General features: G+C 55.4%; 1 protein-coding gene across 4 annotated transcripts; it reads right to left on the reverse strand.

Moving 5' to 3' along the window:
• Nucleotides 1-2,129: 2,129 nt before the first annotated feature.
• LOC137457898 (zinc finger protein 850-like) lies at nt 2,130-19,776 on the reverse strand. 4 transcript variants are annotated; one of them, XM_068169651.1, is made up of 5 exons: nt 19,679-19,731; nt 10,473-10,562; nt 6,431-9,887; nt 3,005-3,400; nt 2,130-2,476 (listed from the first exon to the last, which is right to left on the reverse strand). In XM_068169651.1, the coding sequence occupies exon 3, from the start codon at nt 9,860-9,862 to the stop codon at nt 7,889-7,891; it is 1,974 nt and encodes a 657-aa protein (XP_068025752.1). In that variant the 5' UTR covers nt 9,863-9,887; nt 10,473-10,562; nt 19,679-19,731; the 3' UTR covers nt 2,130-2,476; nt 3,005-3,400; nt 6,431-7,888. The 4 variants fall into 4 exon arrangements, 2 of the variants coding, with proteins under 2 accessions (XP_068025752.1, XP_068025751.1); XM_068169650.1 differs by lacking the exon at nt 19,679-19,731 and adding an exon at nt 11,199-11,215 and having other exon boundaries at nt 2,130-3,400; XR_010991480.1 differs by lacking the exons at nt 6,431-9,887; nt 10,473-10,562 and having other exon boundaries at nt 2,130-3,400; nt 19,679-19,776.
• Nucleotides 19,777-23,843: the final 4,067 nt, after the last annotated feature.

Here is a 23,843-nt window from a genome sequence, read left to right on the forward strand (position 1 = left end):
TGAAATTAAGTTCACAAAATGAAAATTAATTAAAGGGAAGGAACTGAAGGGAAATGAATGAATGAAATGGAAAGGTCATGAATTAACGAAACTGATTAATTGAGGAGGAAATGGAAAAAAATAATTAATCGAACATTCATTAAATAATTAGGAAGTAATTAAGGGAAATAAAATAAAATAAATGCAATTAACGCTCAGAAAATTAATTAACGAAATTAATAGAAAATAAATTCCATTAATGAACATAAAATATCCCCTCCCACACACACACACTAACCTAATGAGCCACAGGGAGTGCCCCCAAATCAATCCCATCGATCAAAGGAATCCAACTAATCGATTAACCGATGGAGGGAGGCAGGCGAAACCATTCCCTCCCCTCCAGCCGGCGTGCCGTCATCTGCCTAGCAACGAGTCGCTGATTGGCTCTCCGCTCCCCGCTCTGCAGCAGGCAGGCCCTTAATCTCCCTAGCAACGCTGCTCTGATTGGTTGTTCCTCACCGCTCCCAGCCGTCCGGGGGCTGTAATCTGCCTAGCAACGCTTCGCTGATTGGTTCTCCCCTCCGCGCTCTTCAGCCGGCGCTGCCCGTAATCAGCCTACCAACGCGTCGCCGGATTCCGGATTGCCTCCCCGCTCCCCCGCTCCCAGCCGGCGGGGGCCGTAATCTGCCTAAGCAACGCTTCGCTGATTGGCTTTCCCCCTCCCCGCTCAGTAGCCGGCTGGGTCATAATCGCAACGCGTCTCCGATTTGGCTCCCCCCTTCCCCAAGCCCCTCCCCGCTCCCTAGCGGGCAGGGGCCGTAATCTGCCTAGCAACGCATCGCTGATTGGCCGTCCCCTCCCCGCTCCCAGCCTGCCGGGGGCTGTAATCTGCCTAGCAACGCGTCGCCCATTGGCTCCCCTCTTCCCCAGGCCCTCAACCGGCAATGCCCGTAATCCGCCCACCAACGCGTCTCCGGATTGGCCGCCGGCTCCCCGCTCCCTAGCCGGCCGGGGCCTTAATCTGCCTAGCAACGCGTCGCCGGATTGGCTGTCTCTCCCCGCTCCTAGCCGGCGGGGCCCGTAATCTGCCTAGCAACGCAGCTCTGATTGCCCTCTCCCCGCTCAGGACATCGAGAGGGTAACTGGGGACCTCCAGCCCCCAACACCTCCCTAAGGACATCGAGACGGCCCCCCCCCCAATTAAGGTAAGATTTGAGCACCCCCCCTCCTCCTCCCCCTTCCTCCTTCCCCACCCTTCCTCCTTCCCCCCCCCAAAACCTCTCTCTCCCTCCCTCACAACCTCTCTCCCCCCCTCCCCCTCCAGACCTCTCCCCCTCCCCCTCCCAGACCTCTCTCCCCCCCCAGAGCTCTCCCCTTCCCCATCCTGACCTTTCCCCTTCCCCTCCCCAGATCTCTCCTCCTCCCCCACTCCCAACCTCTCCCCCTTCTAATTAAGGTGAGATTTGAATCCCACTTCCACCCCCTCCTTCCCCTCTCCCCTCCTCTCTCCCCCCTTCCCTAGACCACTCCCCCCTCCAGACCTCTCCCCCTCCCCACCAGACCTCTTCCCCCCCAGACCTCTTCCCCTCCAGACCTCTCCCCCCCCAAACCTCTCCCCTTCCTCAACCCTGACCTCTCCCCCTCCCCTCCCTAGATTTCTCCTCTTCCCCCCCGACCTCTCCCCCCTCTAATTAAGATTTGAATCTCCCCATCCCCCTCCTCCTTCCCCCATCCCCTCCTCTCTCCCCCCTTCCCCAGACCTCTCCCCCTCCAGACCTCTCCCCCTCCCCTCCAAGACCTCTTCCCCCCCAGACCTCTCCCCCCCCAAACCTCTCCCCTTCCCCACCCTGACCTCTCCCCCTCCCCTCCCCAGATCTTTTCTCCTCCCCCCCTCCTGATCTCTACCCCCTCTTATTAAGGTGAGATTTGAATCCCCCTTTCCCCTCCTCCCCCTATCCCCTCCTCTTCCCCCCCACCCCCCCCCATCCTCTACTCAGCTCTGGTGAGACCCCAGTCTGGGGTATCCCTGCCCATACCCCGGCAGGGGGGTTGGAACTGGATGATCCTTGTGGTCCCTTCCAACCCTGATTCTATGATACTATGAACTCTCTTCTAAGCTTAATTGTCGGAAGGCCTGCACAGACTCCTTGGTGGTGAAGCAGGAATCATTTATTGGCACAGAACAAGCAGTTTTATACAGGAAAAATCCAGCAGGCTAAGCAATTCCCTGACATCCTTGCACCCCTGCTGCTCACTGAGTTTCCTCCTTTGAACTGCAGCTGTCCATTGTTATCCTCATCCCAGATCTGGTTGAGCTTCTCCAGCATGGCCCCAAGCATCCTCCTGTCTTGCACTCCAGGTTGTTCACCGTGCTCAGCTCTTCTTTCTCACCAGGCCAGCCTTCCAGTAGCAGCAGCCTGTTGTTCTTTCTTGTCCTGAAACCTTCCCACAGCTACTTTTGCTTTCTTCCAATTCTCCACACCAGGGGCTGCCCCTACAAAATGTTAGCACAGCTTTGGGCACCAGCAAACCAATTCAGCACTCAGTCTCTTGAAAGTCTGAAGCTGCTCCTGCGAGCTGTGGAACCTGCGAGCGAGGGGGAGAGAGGAGGTGTGGGATGGGGGGGGGCTGGGCTGGGAGCAGCTGATGGAGGACACAGCAACCTTCTGCCAGGGTCTGCAATCCATCCTCTTCAACACAGGCACAGGTTTGCAAGCATTAGTAGGGAGGTCTGCAGCGCAGGAATCCTGCTCTTGGTTCCACAGCCCCTTTGCCACCAGCTACCTGGGGCTGCAAAAAACAGCCTCCTGTTCCTCCCAACCAGATCTGTACAAAGCAAAGCTGAAGCAGGGCAGCAGCAGGAGCCAAGCCCTGCAATCCTTTGTAGCTGCCCACCTGGGCTGCTCTCTCTGCCCTTTGGCCTGCTAAGCAGTTCTCAGAGCAGAAATCTTCACTCCAGAGCGGAATCTTTAGCCTGGAGAAGAGGAGGCTCAGGGGAGACCTCATTGCTCTCTACAAGTACCTGAAGGGAGGTTGTAGCCAGGAGGGAGTTGGTCTCTTCTCCCAAGCACCCAGCACCAGAACAAGAGGACACAGTCTCAAGCTGCACCAGGGGAAGTTTAGGCTGGAGGTGAAGAGAAAGTTCTTCCCAGAGAGAGTTGTTGGCCATTGGAATGTGCTGCCCAGGGAGGTGGTGGAGTCCCCATCCCTGGAGGTGTTCCAGAGGGGATTGGATGTGGCACTTGGTGCCATGGTCTAGTCATGAGGTCTGTGGTGACAGGTTCGACTCGATGATCTTTGAGGTCTCTTCCAACCTTGGTGATTCTGTGACACTGTGATCTTCTGGAAGCTTCAGGCAGTTTGCAGCAGCTGCTTTTTCACACCCTGCTTCTCCCGAGAAAGCCTCAATTCCTGTGCCCTTTTTGAGAGACACAGAGAAATGGAGGGAGCTTCAGAGAGTGAGGAGGGGGGAAATCTCCTGCCAAGCAAGAATCATTTCTTCAGGCACTTCATCCCTTCTTAGCTGCACTTTCTTCCCCTTCTAACTTGTCCTGAAACCTTCCACAGATACTTTCTGCTTTCCCACAACTCCCCATTTTTATATGGTTTAAACCAGCAGCCATCACTTGTGTCCTGACCATCCTCCTGCTCCTGAATGCTATGATTACAAACACCACTAACACTACAATTACAATGCCAATCACCACAAAGATTCCACCTCTAACCCACACTCATAGATTCAGACCTGAGAACTAATTGTTTGGATTCAAGCAGCTCAGCTCTTTGTTCAGTGCTTGCCATGTTGAATCCATCCTCACCTGTTCTGTATTTGTAGCTGCAGTTCCAGCTGATGGCTTCAGTGTTTGGACATTATATTTCAAGGAGCTATGGAAGGCCCCTTGTAAATGTGACCTGAGTGAGTTCCAGTCATGCTGAGAGTCATTCCAAGACAAGGATGTTACACACATGTCCTGCTTATGATTACACACCCAAGTGCCAGGTGCTGCACATTGGCCACAGCAACCCCAGGCAGTGCTACAGGCTGGGGTCAGAGTGGCTGAGAGCAGCCAGGCAGAGAGGGACCTGGGCGTACTGGTAGGCTGAACATGAGCCTGCAGTGTGCCCAGGCAGCCAAGAGAGCAAATGGCATCCTGGCCTGCATCAGGAAGAGTGTGGCCAGCAGGAGCAGGGAGGTCATTCTGCCCCTGTACACTGCACTGGTTAGGCCGCACCTTGAGTCCTGTGTCCAGTTCTGGGCCCCTCAGTTTAGGAAGGAGGTTGACTTGCTGGAGTGTGTCCAGAGAAGGGCAACAAAGCTGGGGAGGGGTTTGGAGCACAGCCCTGTGAGGAGAGGCTGAGGGAGCTGGGGTTGCTTAGCCTGGAGAAGAGGAGGCTCAGGGGAGACCTCATTGCTGTCTACAACTCCCTGAAGGGAGGTTGTAGACAGGTGGGGGTTGGTCTCTTCTCCCAGGCAACCAGAACCACAACAAGAGGACACAGTCTCAAGCTGTGCCAGGGGAGGTTTAGACTAGATGTTAGGAAGAAATTCTTCATAGAGCAACTGCCCATTGGAATGTGCTGCCCGGGGAGGTGGTGGAGTCACCATCATTGCAGCTCTTTAGGAGGAGACTTGATGGGGTGCTTGGTGCCATGGTTTAATTGATTAGATGGTGTTGGATGATAGGTTGGATGCAATGATCTTGAAGGTCTCTTCCAAGCTGGTATCTCCTCCCTCCCCTCCCCTCCCCTCCCCTCCCCTCCCCTCCCCTCCCCTCCCCTCCCCTCCCCTCCCCTCCCCTCCCCTCCCCCTCCCCTCCTCTCCCCTCCTCTCCTCTCCCCTCCCCTCCCCTCCCCTCCCCTCCTCTCCCCTTCTCTCCTCTCCCCTCCCCTCCTCTCCCCTCCTCTCCTCTCCCCTCCCCTCCCCCAATTACACTGCAGCATCATATGGGTCTGCAATCCATTTTCACTCTCCCATCCTCTTGTCATATTCACTGGGATCCATGCCTCTGCCCTTCTTCGGAAGGGAATGATCATGCTCCACTGATCAATGTCTTTATCAATAATACAAGTCTTAAAAGTAATATTGCTACAACTAAGATAATAAATGCTTGATTTGTTATAGATTATACAATCAATAGATATTCCTAACACATATGGGTGTGTAGTACACACAGTAGCAAAGGAACTATGTAGTAGAGGTTCTACTAAGATGCCTTTACAAGAGAGGTCTTTTATATTGTAACAAGAGAAGCCCCTCTGACAATGCATCAAGGAATCTTCAGTATTAGAGTTTAAATGAGCAACACAACCTCAAAACATACAAAACTGGTACTGCCAGGTCAATGGGCACCTGCAGCCCAGAAAGCCAATCAGATCCTGGGCTGCGTCAAGAGAAGTGTGGCCAGCAGGTCAAGGGAGGTGATCCTCCCCCTCTACTCAGCTCTGGTGAGACCCCACCTGGAGTACTGCCTCCAGTTCTGGAGCCCCTATGACAAGAGGGATCTGGAGGGGCTGGAAGGTGTCCAGAGCAGGGCCAGGAGGATGAGCAGAGGGCTGGAGCAGCTCTGCTGTGAGGACAGACTGAAGGAGTTGGGGCTGTTCAGTCTGGAGAAGAGAAGGCTCTGAGGTGACCTCATTGTGGCCTTCCAGTATCTGAAGGGGGCTACAGGAAGGCTGGGGAGGGACTGCTCAGGCAGTGATAGGACTAGGGGGAATGGAATGAAGCTGGAGGTGGGGAGATTCAGGCTGGAGGTGAGGAGGAAGTTCTTCCCCATGAGAGTGGTGAAGCCCTGGAATGGGTTGTCCAGGGAGGTGGTTGGGGCCCTGTCCCTGGAGGTGTTTAAGCCCAGGCTGGGTGAGGCTCTGGCCAGGCTGATCTGGTGTGGGGTGTCCCTGCCCATAGCAGGGAGGTTGGAACTAGATGATCCTTGTGGTCCCTTCCAACCCTGACATTCTATGACTGATTCACACACACACACAGAGGTTCTTTGAGCCACCCTTTCAGGTGCTGTCCCTGAAAGAGTTGGCTTAATTGCTTTGCCTGGGCCTGTAAGTACCTTTGATTGTTACAACTTCTCTCAAAGCCAAACTAAACACAAACAGCCTTTCCCAAACCACGTTCCCTGCACACACACACACCCCTTTTTTGTTGGTTTGGTTTGGGTTTTGAGTCCTTAATGATTCCACCTGGGTCCTTTTACAATGTTTTGGTGAGCTGCTGGATCATGCTTCACCACCCTGCTCACCACTTAGGAGAGAAGTCCTTTGCCTCCCTGGGAGGCACACCACTCCCCTCACCTAATGGTCCCACCAAGAGGGGAGCAGCGGGCTCAGCCCTCTCCTTGGGTTCAGGCCAGCAACTCACAATCACTTCTAATGGCCTTGTGGATAATCCATGAGCCTGGAGAAGAGGAGGCTCAGAGGAGACATTATTGCCATCTACAACTACCTGAAGGGAGGTTGTCGCCAGGTGGGGGTTGGTCTCGTCTCTCAGGCAAGCAGCACCACAACAAGAGGACACAGTCTCAAGCTGTGCCAGAGGAGGTTTAGACTGGATGTTAGGAAGAAATTCTTCATAGAGAGAGTGACTGCCCATGGGAATGTGCTGCCCAGGGAGGTGGTGGAGTCACCATCATTGGAGGTGTTTAGGAGGAGACTTCATATAGTTTAATTGATTAGATGGTGTTGGATGATAGGTTGGACGCAATGATCTTGAAGGTCTCTTCCAACCTGGTCTATTCTATTCTATTCTATTCTATTCTATTCTATTCTATTCTATTCTATTCTATTCTATTCTATTCTATTCTATTCTATTCTATTCTATTCTATTCTATTCCATTCCATTCCATTCCATTCCATTCCATTCCATTCCATTCCATTCCATTCCATTCCATTCCATCACTTCCTTTGGAGTATCTATCTTCTGACCCACCAGGAGACAAAGGAGGGGATCCAAAATGATGTTTTAGTTCTCTTAAGCTATCATAGGACAGAGACTGATATACAGGAGCAGTCCCACCTCCTGCTCTGTGTTCCACCACGACTGGCATTGCACACAGCTGTAACATCTCTGTATTTATAAAGCCTTTATCCTCTTTATCCTTTAAAATATCAGAACTTGAGATTTGCAGTGGTGTAGCTACACTTGGAACATGTTCATTAATCAACAATCCATTAGACATTTTAAAATCATCCTGCATATTCCCTCCTTGATAAAGCATCCTCTTATCCCTCACTCCCATATTGCTCACAGCAGTGGCAGGAGGGACACAAACACCTCTGTAAGGTTGGGGGGGGGAGGGTGGACAAAGCCCCTGCCTGCTGGGGTATAGAAACTGAATGAGGCTGAGGGTAAAAACCTGCTGGAAAAGGAAAGGGATAGGGAACAGAGTTAACAGCTTCAGTAGTGGTATTTAAAGGAAGAGAGGAGGATAAACTCGGTGCTGTGGGTTGTGAAAGTGGCTGGTTTGATTTTTGGAGTGATTCTTGAGCAATGGAGCTGTCAGGATCAAGAGAGATTAGTTTCTCATCAGTCACTTGAGTTGGTGGGTGTTTAACTTTGCATCTGGCTTTGTTTCTTCTGTTCATTTACTTTCTCCTCTGCTTGAGGCTTTGCTCCTTCTGCAGCTGCTGTGGCTGTCTTAAGCGGAGGTACCTGTGGGTATGGGCCTGGCTCCTTTGCTGTATTGGGACTTGGGAAAGAACGTGACAGACCCTGGCAAATTTCAGCCCAGCTCCAATGGCAGCTCTGGCTGTGCTGACTAATCAGCACTAATTGGTATTGAGAAGGGCAGGAGGTATTTGTTCCTGCCAGAGCTCCCAGCCTCTGAGAAAGGCAGAGAAAAAAGAGGCAATTTTGGTTCAATCTGCTGGAAAGGCTCTCAGGCAGGCTAAACCATGGGTGGATTTATTTGTGCCTCTTCTGCTTTGTGGCCTGGTCCCTGGCGTGGCTGCAGCGGTGTTTGTTGTGATGTGTCTTCTGGGAGAAACTCTTGCCGCAGTCGGCACAGGTGAACGGCCTCTCTCCTGTGTGCACATGACGGTGCTGGCTGAGGTGTGCCTTCTGGGAGAAGCTCTTGCCGCAGTCGGCACAGGTGAACGGCCTCTCTCCTGTGTGCACATGACGGTGCTGGCTGAGGTGTGCCTTCTGGGAGAAGCTCTTGCCGCAGTCGGCACAGGTGAACGGCCTCTCTCCTGTGTGCACATGACGGTGCTGGCTGAGGTATGCCTTCTGGGAGAAGCTCTTGCCGCAGTCGGCACAGCTATATGGTCTCTCACCGCTGTGGATGAGTTGGTGCTGGATGTATAAACTGCTCCTGGTGAAGTTCTTGCCGCACTCAGCACAGGGGAACAGCTTCTCTCCGGTGTGGATACGGCGGTGGGTGGTGAGGGTAGCCTTGCGACTGAAGCTCTTGCCACAGTCCTTGCAGGTGAAGGACTTCTCAGTGCTGTGCACACTGCCGTGTTGCCTCAGGGCACAGTACTGAGAGAAGCTCCTGCCACAGACCGCACAGCTGTAAGGCCTCTCACCAGTATGGGTGCGGCGATGCTGGGTAAGGGAAGAGAGGCAGCTGAAACTCTGGCTGCAATCAGCACAGGTGAAAGGCTTCTCTCCGGTGTGCACACGACGGTGTACTGTGAGGGCTGCCTTACGTGTGAAGCTCTTGCCGCAGTCGGCACAGCTGTGCAGTTTCTCACTGCTGTGGGTGAGTTGATGCTGGATGAGCATAAAGCCGGTGGTAAAGCTCTTGCCGCACTCAGCACAGGGGAACAGCTTCTCTCTGGTGTGGATGCGGCGGTGGATGTTGAGATAGGAACTGCTTTTGAAGCTCTTGCCGCAGTCCCTACAGGTGAAAGACTTCTCAGTGGTGTGCACACTGCGGTGTTTCCTGAGGGAAGAGTTCTGACTGAATCTCTTGCCGCAGTCAGCACAGCTGTAAGGCCTCTCATTGGTGTGGCGGCGGCGGTGCTGGGTCAGGGTACTGCTGACGCTGAAGCTCTTGCCACAATCAGCACAGGTGAAAGGCCTCTCTCCGGTGTGCCCACGACGGTGTTGGATGAGGTCCCCCTTCACGAGGAATCTCTTGCCACAGTCGGCACAGCCGTATGGTTTCTCTCCGCTGTGGGTGAGTTGGTGCTGGATGAGTCTGGTGCTCATGGTAAAGCTCTTGCCACACTCAGCACAGGGGAAAAGGTTCTCTCCGGTGTGGATGCGGCGATGGATGGTGAGGTAGGAGCTGGTTTTGAAGCTCTTGCCGCAGTCCCTACAGGTGAAGGACTTCTCACTGCTGTGGCTGAAGTGGTGTCGCCTAAGATGAGCGAGCTGTCTGAACCTCTTGCCACAGCTGTCACAAGTGAAGGGCTTCTCCCCAGTGTGGGTGAGGAGGTGGGTGGTGAGGGTACATTTCAGGGCGAAGCTCTGCCCACAGTCAGCACAGGTGAAAGGCTTCTCTCCAGTGTGGGTCACGCAGTGCTGGGTGAGCTCGCACCTCCGTTTGAACCTCTTACCACATTCCCCACAGACAAAGGGCCGGGGGCCAGGGTGGGGGCAGTGGTGCTTCACTGGCTCTGAGCCAGGTGGGAAGCTCTGCCCACACTCAGGGCACTGATTCAGCTGCTTGCGTGGCACTGAGGGACCTGCTCTGGCTTCATCCTCCTCCATACCTTCCTTCTCATCCTGGTCACCTTCATCCTCATCCTTATCTTCCTCTTCATACTCATCCTCCTCAGAGTCATCATTCTTCTCAGCAGCAGCATCCTCCATCTTGTCCTCTACCTCCTCCTCCTCCTCTACCTCGGGGCTGCACATTGGCTGCTCCAACTTGATCTCTGGGTGCTGCTTCTCCTCCCAGCTCTTGTCTGGGTCCTTCTGTGAGGCCATACTGTGGCAGGAAGGGGTCACAGCTCTGCAGTAGGTAAGATGGAAGCACCTGAGCCCAGGACCTCAAACCCTCAAATCCTGCCTGGGTCATGACACTCCCTGACTCCCAACACCCCCCACCACCTAGTTGCAGGAAAGAATGCAGAGGGAACCTCAAACATAAAATTTTTGCAGTGGTGTGGGCACAGACCTCTAACACCTGTGCTGAGACCCCAGGTTCCTGTGATCAGTGCCCTGAGGTACCCTGGGGCTTACAAGTGGTCTTGTCCCACTCTCCTCAAGCTTGGTGGCATTGGCAGGGTGGTTCCTGGCCCAGGCCCTGTCCTTTGATCTCTCCTGGCTCAGGCAATGGAAGCAGCAGCACTGACCAATGAAGACCAAACCACCTTCAACCTTCTCCCACCACCCTCCATGTCCCACCCCACACATCATCTCCTGCACACAACTGATCCCCACAAGCCTGGGGAGTTTCCAAATTCCAACACCTGATGTGCCTCAGAACCCCTGCAGGGGTGAAATGTGGTGGGCAGGAAGAGGTGGAGGAGGCTGGGAGGTGCCCTGGGATTCTGGGTGCTGGGGTCCTGCTGTTGCCCCACTCTGGGTTTCTTACCTGCTGGGCTGCTCCAAGGGGCAGATCTGCAAACTCTACTCTTCCACAGCACAGAGGGGCAGGGATGATGGAGAGAGAGGGACACAACTCCTGCCACAGAGAAGCAAAGGGCTCAGAGGGGAGCACTGACCTACAAGGGATGGCTCAGCACTGCCCAGGACCAGGCAGCACAGCTCAGCCTTGCTGGGGGCAGCTCCCAAGCCCAGCAGCACAGCCACAGCACACAGCCAGGGCTGCTCAAGATGGGAGACCTCAGCAAGTGCAGACTCAGCTCCTTGCCCAGCACACAGCCCCCAGCACACAGCTGCAGGCCAGCACCACAACACAGCTGCCTCCACACAGCCTCTCCCAGGCCTTGTCTAAAGCTTCCTCCCACTGCCTGCCCAGGCCTCTGCTGCCTGCAGCTGCATTGCACTGCTGGCTGCAGCTGCTTGCTCTGGACCCAGCTCTCCTCCCTGGCCCTTCCCCCACCACACCTCTGTGCTCAGCTCTGCCCTGCACACGCCTCTCTGCTGCCCACTCCCCAACAGAAGATCACAGCAGCCCTCAGGACACACACAAAGGGAGCTTCATGATCTCTGCAGATGCAGCAAAGGGGGAAGGGACTTGGGCAGCTTCTTGCTAAACCTCTTCAGCCCTCACTGGGATGCTGGAGGAGTCTCTGGCTCCTGCCCAAAACTCACACCTCCAGTACCCTTCACACACCTGCAGCCCAAAGAGACTCACTGGAAAGGGTTTGGCTTCCTTCTCTCCCTGACCATTTCTCTCAGCTTGCTCTTTGCAGTTCCCTGCAGCTGCCACTCCACAGCCCCAAGAGAAAAATGAGGTTTGGTGGGAGGGCACAGTGCCCATGGGCTGCTGTTCATCTCCCAGTTGACACAGGCAGAGCTGCAGCACAATTCACTCCTTTCACCTCCTCAAATGCTGCCAGATTCTGCCATTCCCTGCACACACATTTGCCACCTGGGCCCTGGATCCTCTCCTCTTTTTGGGGGGGATGAGGCCTAATTCCTGCCTGACCACTCCCAGGCCCTTCCCTCAGTCCCAGCTCATCCATGGCCCTGCTGCCTTGGCTGTCCCTTGGCCCTGTGTCCCTCACCTCCACTGCCACTGCAGCTGGAAAGGTGGAGTGGGAAATGCTGTGGCTGAGGAAGCATCTAAGGAACTGGGCTGGAAGCAGCAGCACAAGAATGGAAGGGGCCTGAGACTAAAGGCTGGGATCAGCTGGAGGGCTGAAACAACAGCACCAAGCCAAGGGGGGGTTAAAGATGAGGGCTGGGGAGGGACCCTGCAGACACCTCAGGCAGCAGCTGATGACAGGAAGGGGGACAGAGAGGGAGTGAGACCTCAGGTGACTCCTGCCATGGGCTATGGCTGGGCTGTGTGGCTAGGAGCCCTGAGTGCCTGCTTGGGCTGTGCTGGATGTCAGGAGGGGTCAGGGGACTGTCCTCAGCCAGGCAGGGTTTGGAGCTTGGAGCTTCTGGGGTCAGCTGCTGCCAGCACCATTGGAGGTAGGAGCCAGGCAGAGTCACACAGCTGCTGAACTAAGCCCTCCCATCCCCTGCAGCCTTCACCCTCCATCTCTCCATCCATTGCTCCATCTCCACTCACTTGCTGCCCTCTCAGAGTCCCCAAGGCCCCAGGGCTGATCTTCACAGACAGCAGGGCCCAATAGAAGCCTCTGGATGAGAGCATGGAGGAGAATCCCTGTGGTGGGTGGAAGGCACTGGGATGTCTTACACCAGAGAGTAGAGACCTCCAAAAGGGACAGCAGAGTCCAGAGGGACACCACAAAGTGTCATCTAGCTTAGTTCATTCCCACAAGGCCTGCACCCACTCTCTACAAAGGAACAGCACAGGATCTCCAAGCTCCTTTGCCCTTCCTCTCTGCTCCCAGCAACAGCTTCTGGGATCTCTCTCTGCAGAGGAGCTTTGAGGCCTTGGCAGTGCTGCCAACTGCAGCCTGCAGCGGCCTGGCTCACCTGGGAGCTGCCTACCAGAATCTGTAACTGCAGCTCTTGGGGATGGGGGGAGGAGGGGCAGAGAGGCATGGGGGAGGGGGAAGGCATTTGGGGCCTGGGGTTCTGGCCTGCTTTGGTGCAGCTCTGGAGGAAGCTTTGGCCTAGGGAGGTTGCTTGGCTCCCGTGGCCCAGGCACACTATGGATTGTTGTGGATTGGATGCTTTGCACTGTAGGATGCAGCTCTGAACAGCACAGCCATGGAAACTGCCCAATTCTATCCAACCCTCTGGCCACAGCTTGGCATCAACTCCTTTCACAAGGCTCAAAGAGAGCCTCTCTGCCTCCTGAAACCTAAGGCAATACCCTGCAGAACAAGTTGGAGGAGCTCAAGGGGACAAGCTGCAGAGGGGGCCCAGGGCAACCTCCTGAGCTTCAACAAGAGCAAGGGCAGGATCCTGCCCCTGGCCTGGCACAATCCTCACAATCAGCACAGGCTAGGGGAGAAGGGGATAGGAAGCAGCCCTGCAGAAAACCACTGGGGGGTGCTGCTGGACAAGAAGCTGGACAGGAACAGAGAGGGGGAGCCTGCAGCCCACAAGGCCAAGGGCAGCCTGGGCTGCACCAAAAGCAGCATGGCCACAGATGGACAGAGGCCATCCTGGCACTTGGCTCTGCTCTGCTGAGACTTCACCTGCAGCACTGCAGCCAGCTCTGGAACCATCAACACAGGAAGGACATAGACCTCATGGAGAAGGCCCAGAGGAGGGACACAAAAATGATCAAGGGCTTGGAGCAGCTCTTCTACCAGGACAGGCTGAGGGAGCTGGGGGTGATCAGCCTGGAGAGGAGAAGAGAAGGCTCTGGGGAGAGCTAAGAGTGACCTTCTGGTACCTGAAGGGGACTACAAGAAGGCTGCAGAGGGACTCTTTGCAAAGCCTGCAGGGACAGCACCAGAGGCAATGGCTTCAAACTAGAGCAGAGCAGATTGAGACAGGAGGTGAGGAACAAGTTCTGCACCAGGAGGCTGCTGGAACACTGCAACAGGTTGCACAGGGAGGGGCTTGAGGTCCCAGCCCTGCAGATGTTCAAGGTGAGGCTGGACAGGGCTCTGGGCAACCTGAGCTAGTGCAGGATGCCCCTGCTGACTGCAGAAGGGTGTCACCAGCTGAGGCTGTCCCCTTAGGGAAGGGAATATGGTGGACAGAAGTTGGTAAACGAAAAGAAGGATCTAAACTAATTTCATTGGTAGAATGGGAGGAAGCACCTTCTGAACTGGGAGTGCAGGAGGCGTATCCTGGGCACTCCGGCACTTTTATCTTCAGTCTTGCTTCCGCTCCTCCGCCGAGCAGCAGCTCTCTCTGTGCTGGGCTTTCAGCCAAGGCTTTGACCTTGAAAACTGATAGACTGCAAGGCCTGCATTAACTGCTTTCCAATTAACACATAACTGCTGCTAACTTTTTTTTTCCTCTTTTCTCTCTCTTTCTAACCTGCTCTGGGGAAAGGGGGAGAGAGGGGAAAGCGGAGGTGGGGAACCCCCTCAGCAGAGGGGGGAACTCTCATTTCTGTGCTACTCTGTTGTATATATTGTAAATACTGTAAATCTGTATATATTCCCCTGCATATTCTACATTGCTTTGTAAATATACAGCTCCACTGCTTTGCTAATTCAGCTGTGAGGCTTTTTTTTCCCTTTCCCTTCCATTTTCTTTCCCTTTACTTTACAAGGGGGAGGGAGGAGGCTTTTGGGCCTTACCCTTCCAACCCTACAAGGGGCTTGGACTGCATCACCTTTGCAGCTCCCTGCCAACCCAAACCACTCTAGCATTCTAGGAGTCTAAGGGCAGCCTCCAGGGAGAGCAGGAAAAAGATGAGGCAGAGGAGAACAAGGAAGAGGACAAGGAGGAGGAGAACCAAAATCCCTTCCTAACTCCTCCAAACCTCTGCCAAATTCCTGGAAAGCTCTTCCAGCTCTGCAGAGTTCATTCTGAAGAGAGCTGAGGGAGTTGCTAGGCTCAGGGATGTCTTGCACACTCTGCACAAATGCTCCAGAAGCTTTCCAAGTGCCCTCAAAACCAGCAGCACAGCTCTGCTGCCACACAATGCCAGGCTGCAAGGGACCCCAAGGCTCAGCTGCTCCAACCTTGCCAGCTGACACTGCACTGGAAAGGAGCTGGCCCAGCCCCCTGCCAAGCTGAGCCTTCCAACTCTGCCCTGCAGGGCAATCCACCACTGCCCTGGGGAGAGGATTCCAATGGCTGACTGGGAGGGAAAAGCTTTTGCCTCTGCAGGGCACTGTGCCACTTCAGCTCAACTCTTGCAGCAGCTCTTTGAGATCTGCCTTTGGAGCACCACAAACTCTGAAGCACTGCAGTGCAAAGCAGCTCAGCTTCAACTTCCAACTGGCTGAACTCTCTCATTTTAAACTCAAGGCAGGGGCCAAGCTCACACCCAGCCCCTAAGCTCAAGAACCAGCAACTAAGTTCAGAGTCAGCTCCCAAGCACAAGAATCCAGATCAGAAATGCAGAACCAGACCCCAGGCTCAGAGCCAGCTCCTAAGTTCACATCCAGGCCCCAAGCTCAAGAGCCAGCCACTAAGATCCAGAACCTAGATCTGAAGTGCAGACTGAGCTCCCAAGCTCAGAGCCAGGAAGTAAGGTCAGAACCACTTCCCAAGCTCAAGAACCAGCCCCTGACCTCACAGACAGGCCCTGAGATCAAGAACCACACCCCAAGCCCAGAGTGAGTAACTAAGCTCAAAACCCCTTTCCAAGTTCACACCCAGCCCCCAAGCTCAAGAACCAGCAACTAAGGTCAGAACCACTTCCTAAGCTCAAGAACCAGCACCCAAGCTTCAGAACCTAGATCAAAAATGCAGACTCAGCTCCCAAGCTCAAGAACCAGCAACTAAGATCACAACCACTTCCCAAGCTCACACCCAGCCCCCAAGCTCAAGAAACAGCTCCCAAGCTTCCAAGCCAGCACCTAAGGTCAGAACCCTTTCCAAGCTCAGGAATCAGCCCCCAGGCTCCAGTACCAGCAACAAAGGTCAGAACCAAGCTCCAGAGCCAGCCCCCACAAGCTCAAGAGCCAGCCAGTAAGGCCAGAACTACTTTCCAAGCTCAGAGACGGCCCCTAAGCTCCAAACCAGACACCAAGCTCAAGAACCAGCCCCTGACCTCAGAGACAGGCCCTGAGGTCAAGAACCACACCCCAAGCCCACAGCCAGCAACTAAGGTCAGAACCCTTTCCAAGCTTGACAACCAGACCCCAAGCTCAGCACCAGCCCCTCAGCTTGAGAACCAGCAATTAAGGTCAGAAACCCTTCCCAAGTTCAAAGCCAGCTCCCAAGCTCAGCGCCAGCAACTAAGGTCACAACCACTTCCCAAGCTCCAGAACCAATCTCCAAGCTCAATGGCAGCCCCAGAGATTAAAAACCATCCCCAGAGCCCAGAGCCAGCCCCCAAGCCCAAGAAGCAGCCCTGAGCTCAGGGAACAAGCTCCTGAGCTCAGACCCAGACCCCAAGCTCTAGAACCAGCAAGCAAAGTTAGAACTACTTCCCAAGCTCAAGAACCAACCCCCAAGCCCAGAGCCTGACCCCTGAACCCAAAACCAGCAAGTAAGGTCAGAACCAATTTCCTTAGCTCAAGAACCACTTCCCAAGCTCAGAACCAGCCTTCAAGCCCAGCACCAGCCTGCAACCTCAAGAGCCAGCAACTAAGGTCAGAACCACTTCCCAGCTCAAGAGCCAGCCCCCAAGCTCAAGAGCCAGCAACTAAGGTCAGAATAACTTCTCAAGATCAAGAACCAGCCCACCAGCCCCCAAGCTCACACTCAAATCTAACATGCAGACTCAGCTCCTGGGCTCAGAGCCAGCAACTAAGCTCAGATCCACTTCCCAAGCTTGACAGCCAGCCCCTGAGCTCAGGGCCAGCCCCCAAGCTTGAGAACCAGCACCTAAGGTCAGAACTACTTCCCAAGCTCAGAACTAGCCCCTGAGTTCTAGAGCCAGCCACTAAGGTCAGAACCACTTCCCAAGCTCAAAACATCAGCCCCTGAGCCCAGAGCCAGCCCCTGAACTCAAGAACAAGCTCCTGAGCTCAGACCCAGACACTGAGCCCAGAACCACTTCCCAAGCTCAGGGCCAACCTTGAGCTCTAGAACCAGCAACTAAGGTCAGAACCATGTCCCAAGCTCAAGAACCAAGCCCCAAGCCCAGAACCACTCCCCAAGCTCAACAGCCAGCCCCCAACCTCAGACCCAGTCCCCAAGCCCAGAACCAGCAGCTAGGTCAGAACCTCTTCCCAAGTTCAGAGCCAGCCCCTGAGCTCAAAAGCCAGGCCCTGAGGCCCAGAGCCAGACCCTAAGCTCTAGAACCATCAACTAAGATCAGAACCACTTCCCAAGCTCAAGAACCAGCTCCCAAGCTCAGACCCAGCCCCCGAGCCTGAGAGCCTGCCACTAAGGACAGAACCACTTCCCAAGCCCAGAGCCAGCCCCCAAGCTCAAGAGCCAGCAGCTAAGGTCAGAACCACTTCCCAAGCTCAAGAACCAGCTCCCAAGCTCAGAGGCAGCCCCCCAAGCCCATAGCCTGACCCCTGAGCCCAGAGCCAGCAATGAAGGTGAGAACTACTTCACAAACTCAACAACCAGCCCCCAAGCTCAGACCCAGCCCCTGAGCTCAAGAACCAGCAGCTGAGGTCAGAACTACTTCCCAAGCCCAGAGCCAGTCCCTGAGCTCAAGAACCAGCAGCTGAGGTCAGAACTACTTCCCAAGCCCAGAGCCAGTCCCTGAGCTCAAGAGCCAGCAGCTAAGGTCAGAATCACTTCCCAAGCTCAAGAACTAGCACCCAAGATCAGACCCAGACCCCAAGCCCAGAACCACTTCCTGAGCCCAGCACCAGTACCCCTAGCTCAAGAACCCAAGCTCACACTCAAATCAAAAGTGCAGACTCAGCTCCCAGGCTCAGAGCCAGCAACTAAGGTCAGAACTCATTCCCAAGGTCAGAGCCTGCCCCCAAGCTTAAAAAGCAGCAGCAGAGCCCAGAACCACTTCCCTAGCCCAGAGCCAGCCCCCAAGCCCAAGCATCAGCAACTAAGGTCAGAACCACTTCTCGAGCTTAACAACCAGACCCCGAGCTCACACTCAAATAAAAAGTGCAGACTCAGCTCCCAAGCTCAGAATCAGCTCCCTAGCTCAGGAATCATCAGCCAACATCACACCCAGCCCCCAAGCTCAGATCCACACCCAAGCTCAAGACCCAGCTCCCAAGCTCTTGGGGGCACCAGAGCTGCACACAGCACTCCAGCAGCTCCAAAGTTCAGAACAGGTCCTCAAGGTCAGGCCCAGATCAAAAGTGCAGACCCAGATCCCAAGCTCAGATGCAGCTCCCAAGCTAAGAATCAGCAAACAAGCTCACCCCCAGCCCCCAGGCTCAGAGCCAGTGTCACAACTTTGCTTATTTCAAGTTCCCTTCATTGCACTTCTGCTAAGTGTCCAAATTCAAGCATTCAGAAAATGCTTTGGGCTGGAAGGGACCCCAAAGAGCAGACAGCTCCAACCCCCTGCCACAGCCACAGCCACCTTCCACCACACCAGGCTGTTCAAGCCCTCATCCAACCTCACCCTCAGCACCTCCAGGGAGGGGGCAGCCAGCACCTCCCTGCCCAACCTGCTCCAGGCTCTCACCACCCCCACTCCAAACTATTGCCTCCCAAGCTCCACTCCAAATCTGCCCTCCTCAACCTTCAATCCACTCCCCCTCAGCCCATCACTCCCAGCCCCTCACAGAAGTCCCTCCCCAGCTCTCCTGCAGCCCCCAGCAGCTACCACAAGGCTGCTCCAACCTCTCCCCACAGCCTTCTCCTCTCCAGCCTCAACAGGCACAACACTCACAGCCAACCCCCACAGGGGAACTGCCACAGCCCTCCCACCACCCCCATGGCCTCCTCTGCACCCCCTCCAGCAGCTCAACCTCCTGCCCCTCTTGGGGGCACCACAGCTGCACACAGCACTCCAGCTGGCAGCACACAATGCTGCCAGCACAAAAACCATTGCAGCAAAAGCCTCAACCTGTGCTCAGCTGCCAAAACCAAAGGGACCTCAACTTGGCCACAAGAGGAAGGACCAAACTCAGCCAAGACACTGATCCAACACCCAAGGCTGCACAAAACAACCATCAGCAGAAGCTCCTCCTGCCCTGAGCCTTTCTGTGCTCAGGAGGCCTGCAGAGAAACTGAGACTCACTCTGCAACCCCCCAGGGAATCTTTGTGCCTCAAGAGCTTGCAGAGCACAGAGGCCTTGGATGCCACCACCCCCAGCACAGCCAAACCGCCCCACAGCTGACACCAGCCCCAGGCGCTCCCAAGCTCAGGCTCAGCACAGCACCCACGCCTGACACCCCCACGGCACCCAGCACACAGCCTGCCCACAGCTCCCCCCCGCGCCTGGCCCTCAGCCCAGCCGCTGCCCTTCAGCACAGCAGCCGCCCGGCACCTGCCAGCACAAAGCCTCCAAACCCCCAGGGCTCCCCCACACACCCCCACAGCAGCCTCTGCTGCAAGCCACACCCCACGCTCACCACCACCTCTCCTGCACACAGCAGCCCCCACAGCGCCGCTGCCACCTCAGCTCTGCTGCCAGCCCAGCCCCCAGCACAGGGACACAGGGACACAGGGCCAGGGACAGCCCCTGCAGCCCACCAATGGCTCCGCCTGCAACACAGCAGCAGCCAAAGGGGGCCTGCAGCTGCCCCCACCAGGGGGAGGCAGCACCACAGCACCACAACGAACCCCCAAACACACCCACCCCGACCCAGACCCACACACAGCTCCCCACAACCGCACCCACCCCCCTCGCACCACCCCACCACTCCCCACTCCCAGCCTCACCACCCCGACCCACACCACACCCACACACAGCCTCCCCCACCACCACCAACTCCTACCCCCAAACCCACACAGCCCCACGGGCTCCTCACCAGCCCCTCACACGCCCCTCTCCGACCCCAAGCCCCCACCCAACCTCACACACGCCCCCACAACTCCACAGCCCCCAACAACCACCCCCCACAGCCCCACCCACACCAGCCCCACACCTCACCGAGCCCTCCTCAAGCCCAGCTCCAGGACACAGCCCTCAGCCCCACCGCAGCCCAAGGCCAACCCCACCAGCCGCTCCCCCAAGCCCCAAGGGATCCCCACCCCAGCAGCCCCCACTCTGCCCCGCGCCTGCCCACACCTACCCCACAGCCCAGGCCAAAGGGGCGCACAGCAGCAGGAAGAGGAAGGACCAAGAGCTCGGAGCAGAGGCAGCTGCCGACTGCCGTCCCCTGCAGCCTCCTGGCAGCCTGGGCGAGCAGAGAGCGATGCAATGGAGGCCCCGAACCGCCCACGTTGCAGCCCAGCCCAGGCGGGGGCTGGGGCCGCAGAGGAAGCCCCGCCCACGCCCGGGCAGCCGCAGCCAATCACAGACGCCGGATTACCCCAACCACGCCTCCAAGTCCCAGCGGGGAGCTGCGGCCCTGGCTCCGCGCGGGGCATGCCGGGAGGTGCAGCTCTCAGCCAGGGCGGCGCCGTCTGGGCTGAGCTGCGCTGCGGGGGCAGGGCTGGGGCACAGCAGCTCCGCAACAGCTCTGACCCAGCAGCTGCGCACAGCTCCCAGGAGCTTTGGCTCAGCTCGGAAAGCTTGCGCAGAGGTTTCCAGGAGCTCCGGAGAGCTTCGGAGGAGTTTTTTCGCTGAGGATTCTCTGCAGGGTTGGGAACCCAAAACCTCCTCCCAGCCTCTCCCAAACTCTTGCAGAGAGATTTCGATGCCTCCCGAGGGGGCTTGGGGCAGCTCCAGGGGATCTGAACGGCTCGGGAAGAGCTTTTCTGTCGCCTTCCAGAGTTTCCAGCAGGTGCTGAGGACTTTTCCGGCAGTTTTCAGCCTTTTGCAGCATTTCTGAAGGATGTTGGAGACTGCAAGAAGCCAGAGCCTGGCTGAGAGCTCTGCAGAATCAGTTTGCAGGAGCTTGGCAGCCATGGGGATGAGGTTCTGGAATTGGTTTGGATTCGTTTTGGCACTTTGAATCATTTCCCGAAGCTCTGTGGATTATTTCCAGCCCCTTTTCCTTCCTTTTGAAGCTATTTTCCTTATTTTGGGCTGATTTTAATGGGGTTTGGGGAGACTTTGGTTAGCCTCAGGCATTTTGAATGACTTCTGAGGATAGTTTGAGTATTTTCATCTCCTTTTTCATGATTACTGAGGACATTTTGATCATTTTCAGGCCTTTTCAATGATTTTTGTGGAGATATTTAGACCATTTTTCGGTTTTTCTAATGATTTTTGAGGTATTTTCATTATCCCCAGGCCCTTTCAATGATTTTTGAAGTATCTTTACTCATTCCAGGTCCTTTTAGTGAGTTTTGAAGACATTTTGATTATTTTTGTGCATATTTGATGTTTTCCTACAAGATTTTGATTCTTTTCAGGCCCTTTGAATGATCTTCAGAGAGATTTGGATCATTTTTAAGCCATTTTTTACAAAGCATTTTGAGTGCCCAAGAAAACCTCCTTAAAATCCTCAAGTCCTCAAACAGAGCTTTTGAAGCATCTTTAGGGAGGTTTAGGAGGTTCTAATAGTTTGGAAAGTGTTAAAATCTTCTCCAAGTGCTGAAACAGGAATCCAGAGGCACAAAGCTGTCAGCTCCCTTGAGCTGCAGCTATAGAATTTGGGGGGTTTGAGAGGTGAAGCATCAGGACTGTGGAACCTGCTGCTCCTGGCAGAGTTGATCCAATCAGAGAAGAGTTTGGGTTGGGAAACCCCCAAATTCAGCTGGCAGCTGTTGGCAGGAGGAACATTGCCCTGCTTGAAGCAGAGCCTTTGAACTGCAGCTGAGGGTTCAGAGCTGCCTTAGGAGGAGACTTGAGCCCTGGGGATGTATCCCAGTGGGAGTTGTGTTCCCAGCCCCTGAGTGCTGCTGGTTTGCCACAGGGTTTCACAGACAGACTCCCTAAGGTTGGAAAAGACCTCCAAGCTCATCAAGTCCAACCTTCTACCCACATCTCCATGACCACCAGACCATGGCCCAGAGTGCCACCTCTACTCATGTCTGGAATCCATCCAGGGACAGTGACTCTCCCACCCCCCTGGGCAGCCTGCTCCAATGCCTGAGCACTCTTGAAGCAAAGAGATTTTTCCTCCTCTCCAACCTAAATCTCCCCTGGTACAATTTCAGGGCATTTCCTCTTGTCCTGTCATTGGTTACTTGGGAGAAGAGGCCAATATTGGCCTCACTCTGATCTCCTTTCAGGTCCATGTAGAGATCAAGGAGGTCTCCTCTCATCCTTCTCTTCTTCACAATAAGCAATCCCAGCTCCCTCAGCCTCTCCTCACCAGACCTGCTCTCCAATCTCCTCCCCAGCTTTGCTGCCCTTCTCTCTCCCTGCTCCAGCACCTCAGTGACTTTCTCATACTGTGATGCCCAAAGCCAAACACAGCACTTGAGATGCAGTCTCCCCAGTGCTGGGGCCAGAGAGACAATCACTTCCTGCTGCTCACAGCCCTTCTGATCCAGGCCAGGATGGTGGAGGTCTTCCTAACCACCTGGGTGCACACTGGCTCATGCTCAGCTGGCTGTCTGCCAACACCCCCAGGCCCTTTTCTGCTGGGCAGTTTCCAGCCACGCTGCCCCAAGCCTGCAGCCTTCACGGGGTTGTTGTGATGCTGGCACAAGAGCCAGGGCTTGGCCTTATGAAACCTTCTGGAACTGACCTGAGCCCAGCAGCCCAACCTCTCCAGACCTCTCTGCAGAGCCTTCCTACCCTGCAGCACATCAACACTCCCACTTCATGTTGTCTGCACCTTGCTCACTCTTTAATTGCTTGCTGTTGATGTGGCAGAAGATGCAGTCAGAAATCACCTGAAGTGCCACCACCATCAGGGTTTGTCTGGTGAACATTGAAAGGCTTAGAAAATACAGACCAGGGGAAAAAAAACCCAAACCAACAAGAGCACACCTACCAAACACTAAGGTGAGCATTAAAACTCCAGCTGAGTTATAGCCACCCTGGGTTTCAAATGTTTCCATGAGCAACCATAGAATCGGTTCTGGGAGCTCTGTGCTTTGCCTTGGCAGGGAGGGGAGGGAGACAAATATCTGCTGCTCAGCACTGACTAGGTCCAGCCCATGGCTGTGGTCATTGCATCATAGAATCAGTCAGGGTTGGAAGGGACCACAAGGATCATCTAGTTCCAACCCCCCTGCCATGGGCAGGGACACCCCACACTAGATCAGCCTGGCCAGAGCCTCATCCAGCCTGGGCTTAAACACCTCCAGGGACAGGGGCCCCAACCACCTCCCTGGACAACCCATTCCAGGGCTTCACCACTCTCATGGGGAAGAACTTCCTCCTCACCTCCAGCCTGAATCTCCCCACCTCCAGCTTCATTCCATTCCCCCTAGTCCTATCACTCCCTGAGGTCCTGAGCAGTCCCTCCCCAGCCTTCCTGTAGCCCCCTTCAGATACTGGAAGGCCACAATGAGGTCACCTCAGAGCCTTCTCTTCTCCAGACTGAACAGCCCCAACTCCTTCAGTCTGCCCTCATAGGAGAGGTGCTCCAGCCCTCTGATCATCCTCCTGGCCCTCCTCTGGACACCTTCCAGCACCTCCAGATCCCTCTTGTCATAGGGGCTCCAGAACTGGAGGCAGTACTCCAGGTGGGGTCTCCCCAGAGCTGAGCAGAGGGGGAGGATCACCTCCCTTGCCCTGCTGGCCACACTTCTGCTGCAGCCCAGGAGCTGATTGGCTTTGCAGGCTGCAAGTGCACACTGAGAGCTCCTGGTGAGCTTCTCCTCCCCCAGCACCCCCAAGTCTCTCTCCTCAGGGCTGCTTTCCAGCCAGTCACTGCCCAGCCTGGATTTGTGCCTGGGATTGCCTCCACCCAGCTGCAGGACCCTGCCCTTGCTCTTGTTGAACCTCCTGAGGTTGGCTTGTGCCCACCTCTCCAGCCTGTCCAGGTCCCTCTGGATGGATCCCTTCCCTCCAGCTTGTCTGCTGCACCACACAGCTTGGTGTCAGACAGCTTGGGGTCATTGCATCATAGACTGCTGGGATGGTAGGGGCTGGAAAGGAGCTCTGGAGAGGAGGTTCAATCCCCCTGCCAGAGGAGGATCCCCTGGGGCAGGTCCCACAGGAACACATCCGGCTGGCTCTGGAAGCTCTCCGGCAAGGGGCACTGCAGGGCCTCTCTGGGCAGCCTGCTGCAGGGCTCCAGCACCCTTCCAGCCAAGAAGTTTCTCCTCATGGTGAGGTGGAGCTTGCTGTGTCCCAGCTTGTATCCATTGCCCCTTGTCCTGTCCCAGGACACCATTCCAGAGAGCCTGGCACCACCTTCTTGACAGCCACCTGGATGTTTTTCCAGGCCT

The sequence above is a fragment of the Melanerpes formicivorus genome, unplaced genomic scaffold (genome assembly GCF_026170545.1).
Source record: "Melanerpes formicivorus ecotype bairdi unplaced genomic scaffold, bMelFor1.0.p_v2 SCAF_208, whole genome shotgun sequence".
Classification (NCBI taxonomy): domain Eukaryota; kingdom Metazoa; phylum Chordata; class Aves; order Piciformes; family Picidae; genus Melanerpes; species Melanerpes formicivorus.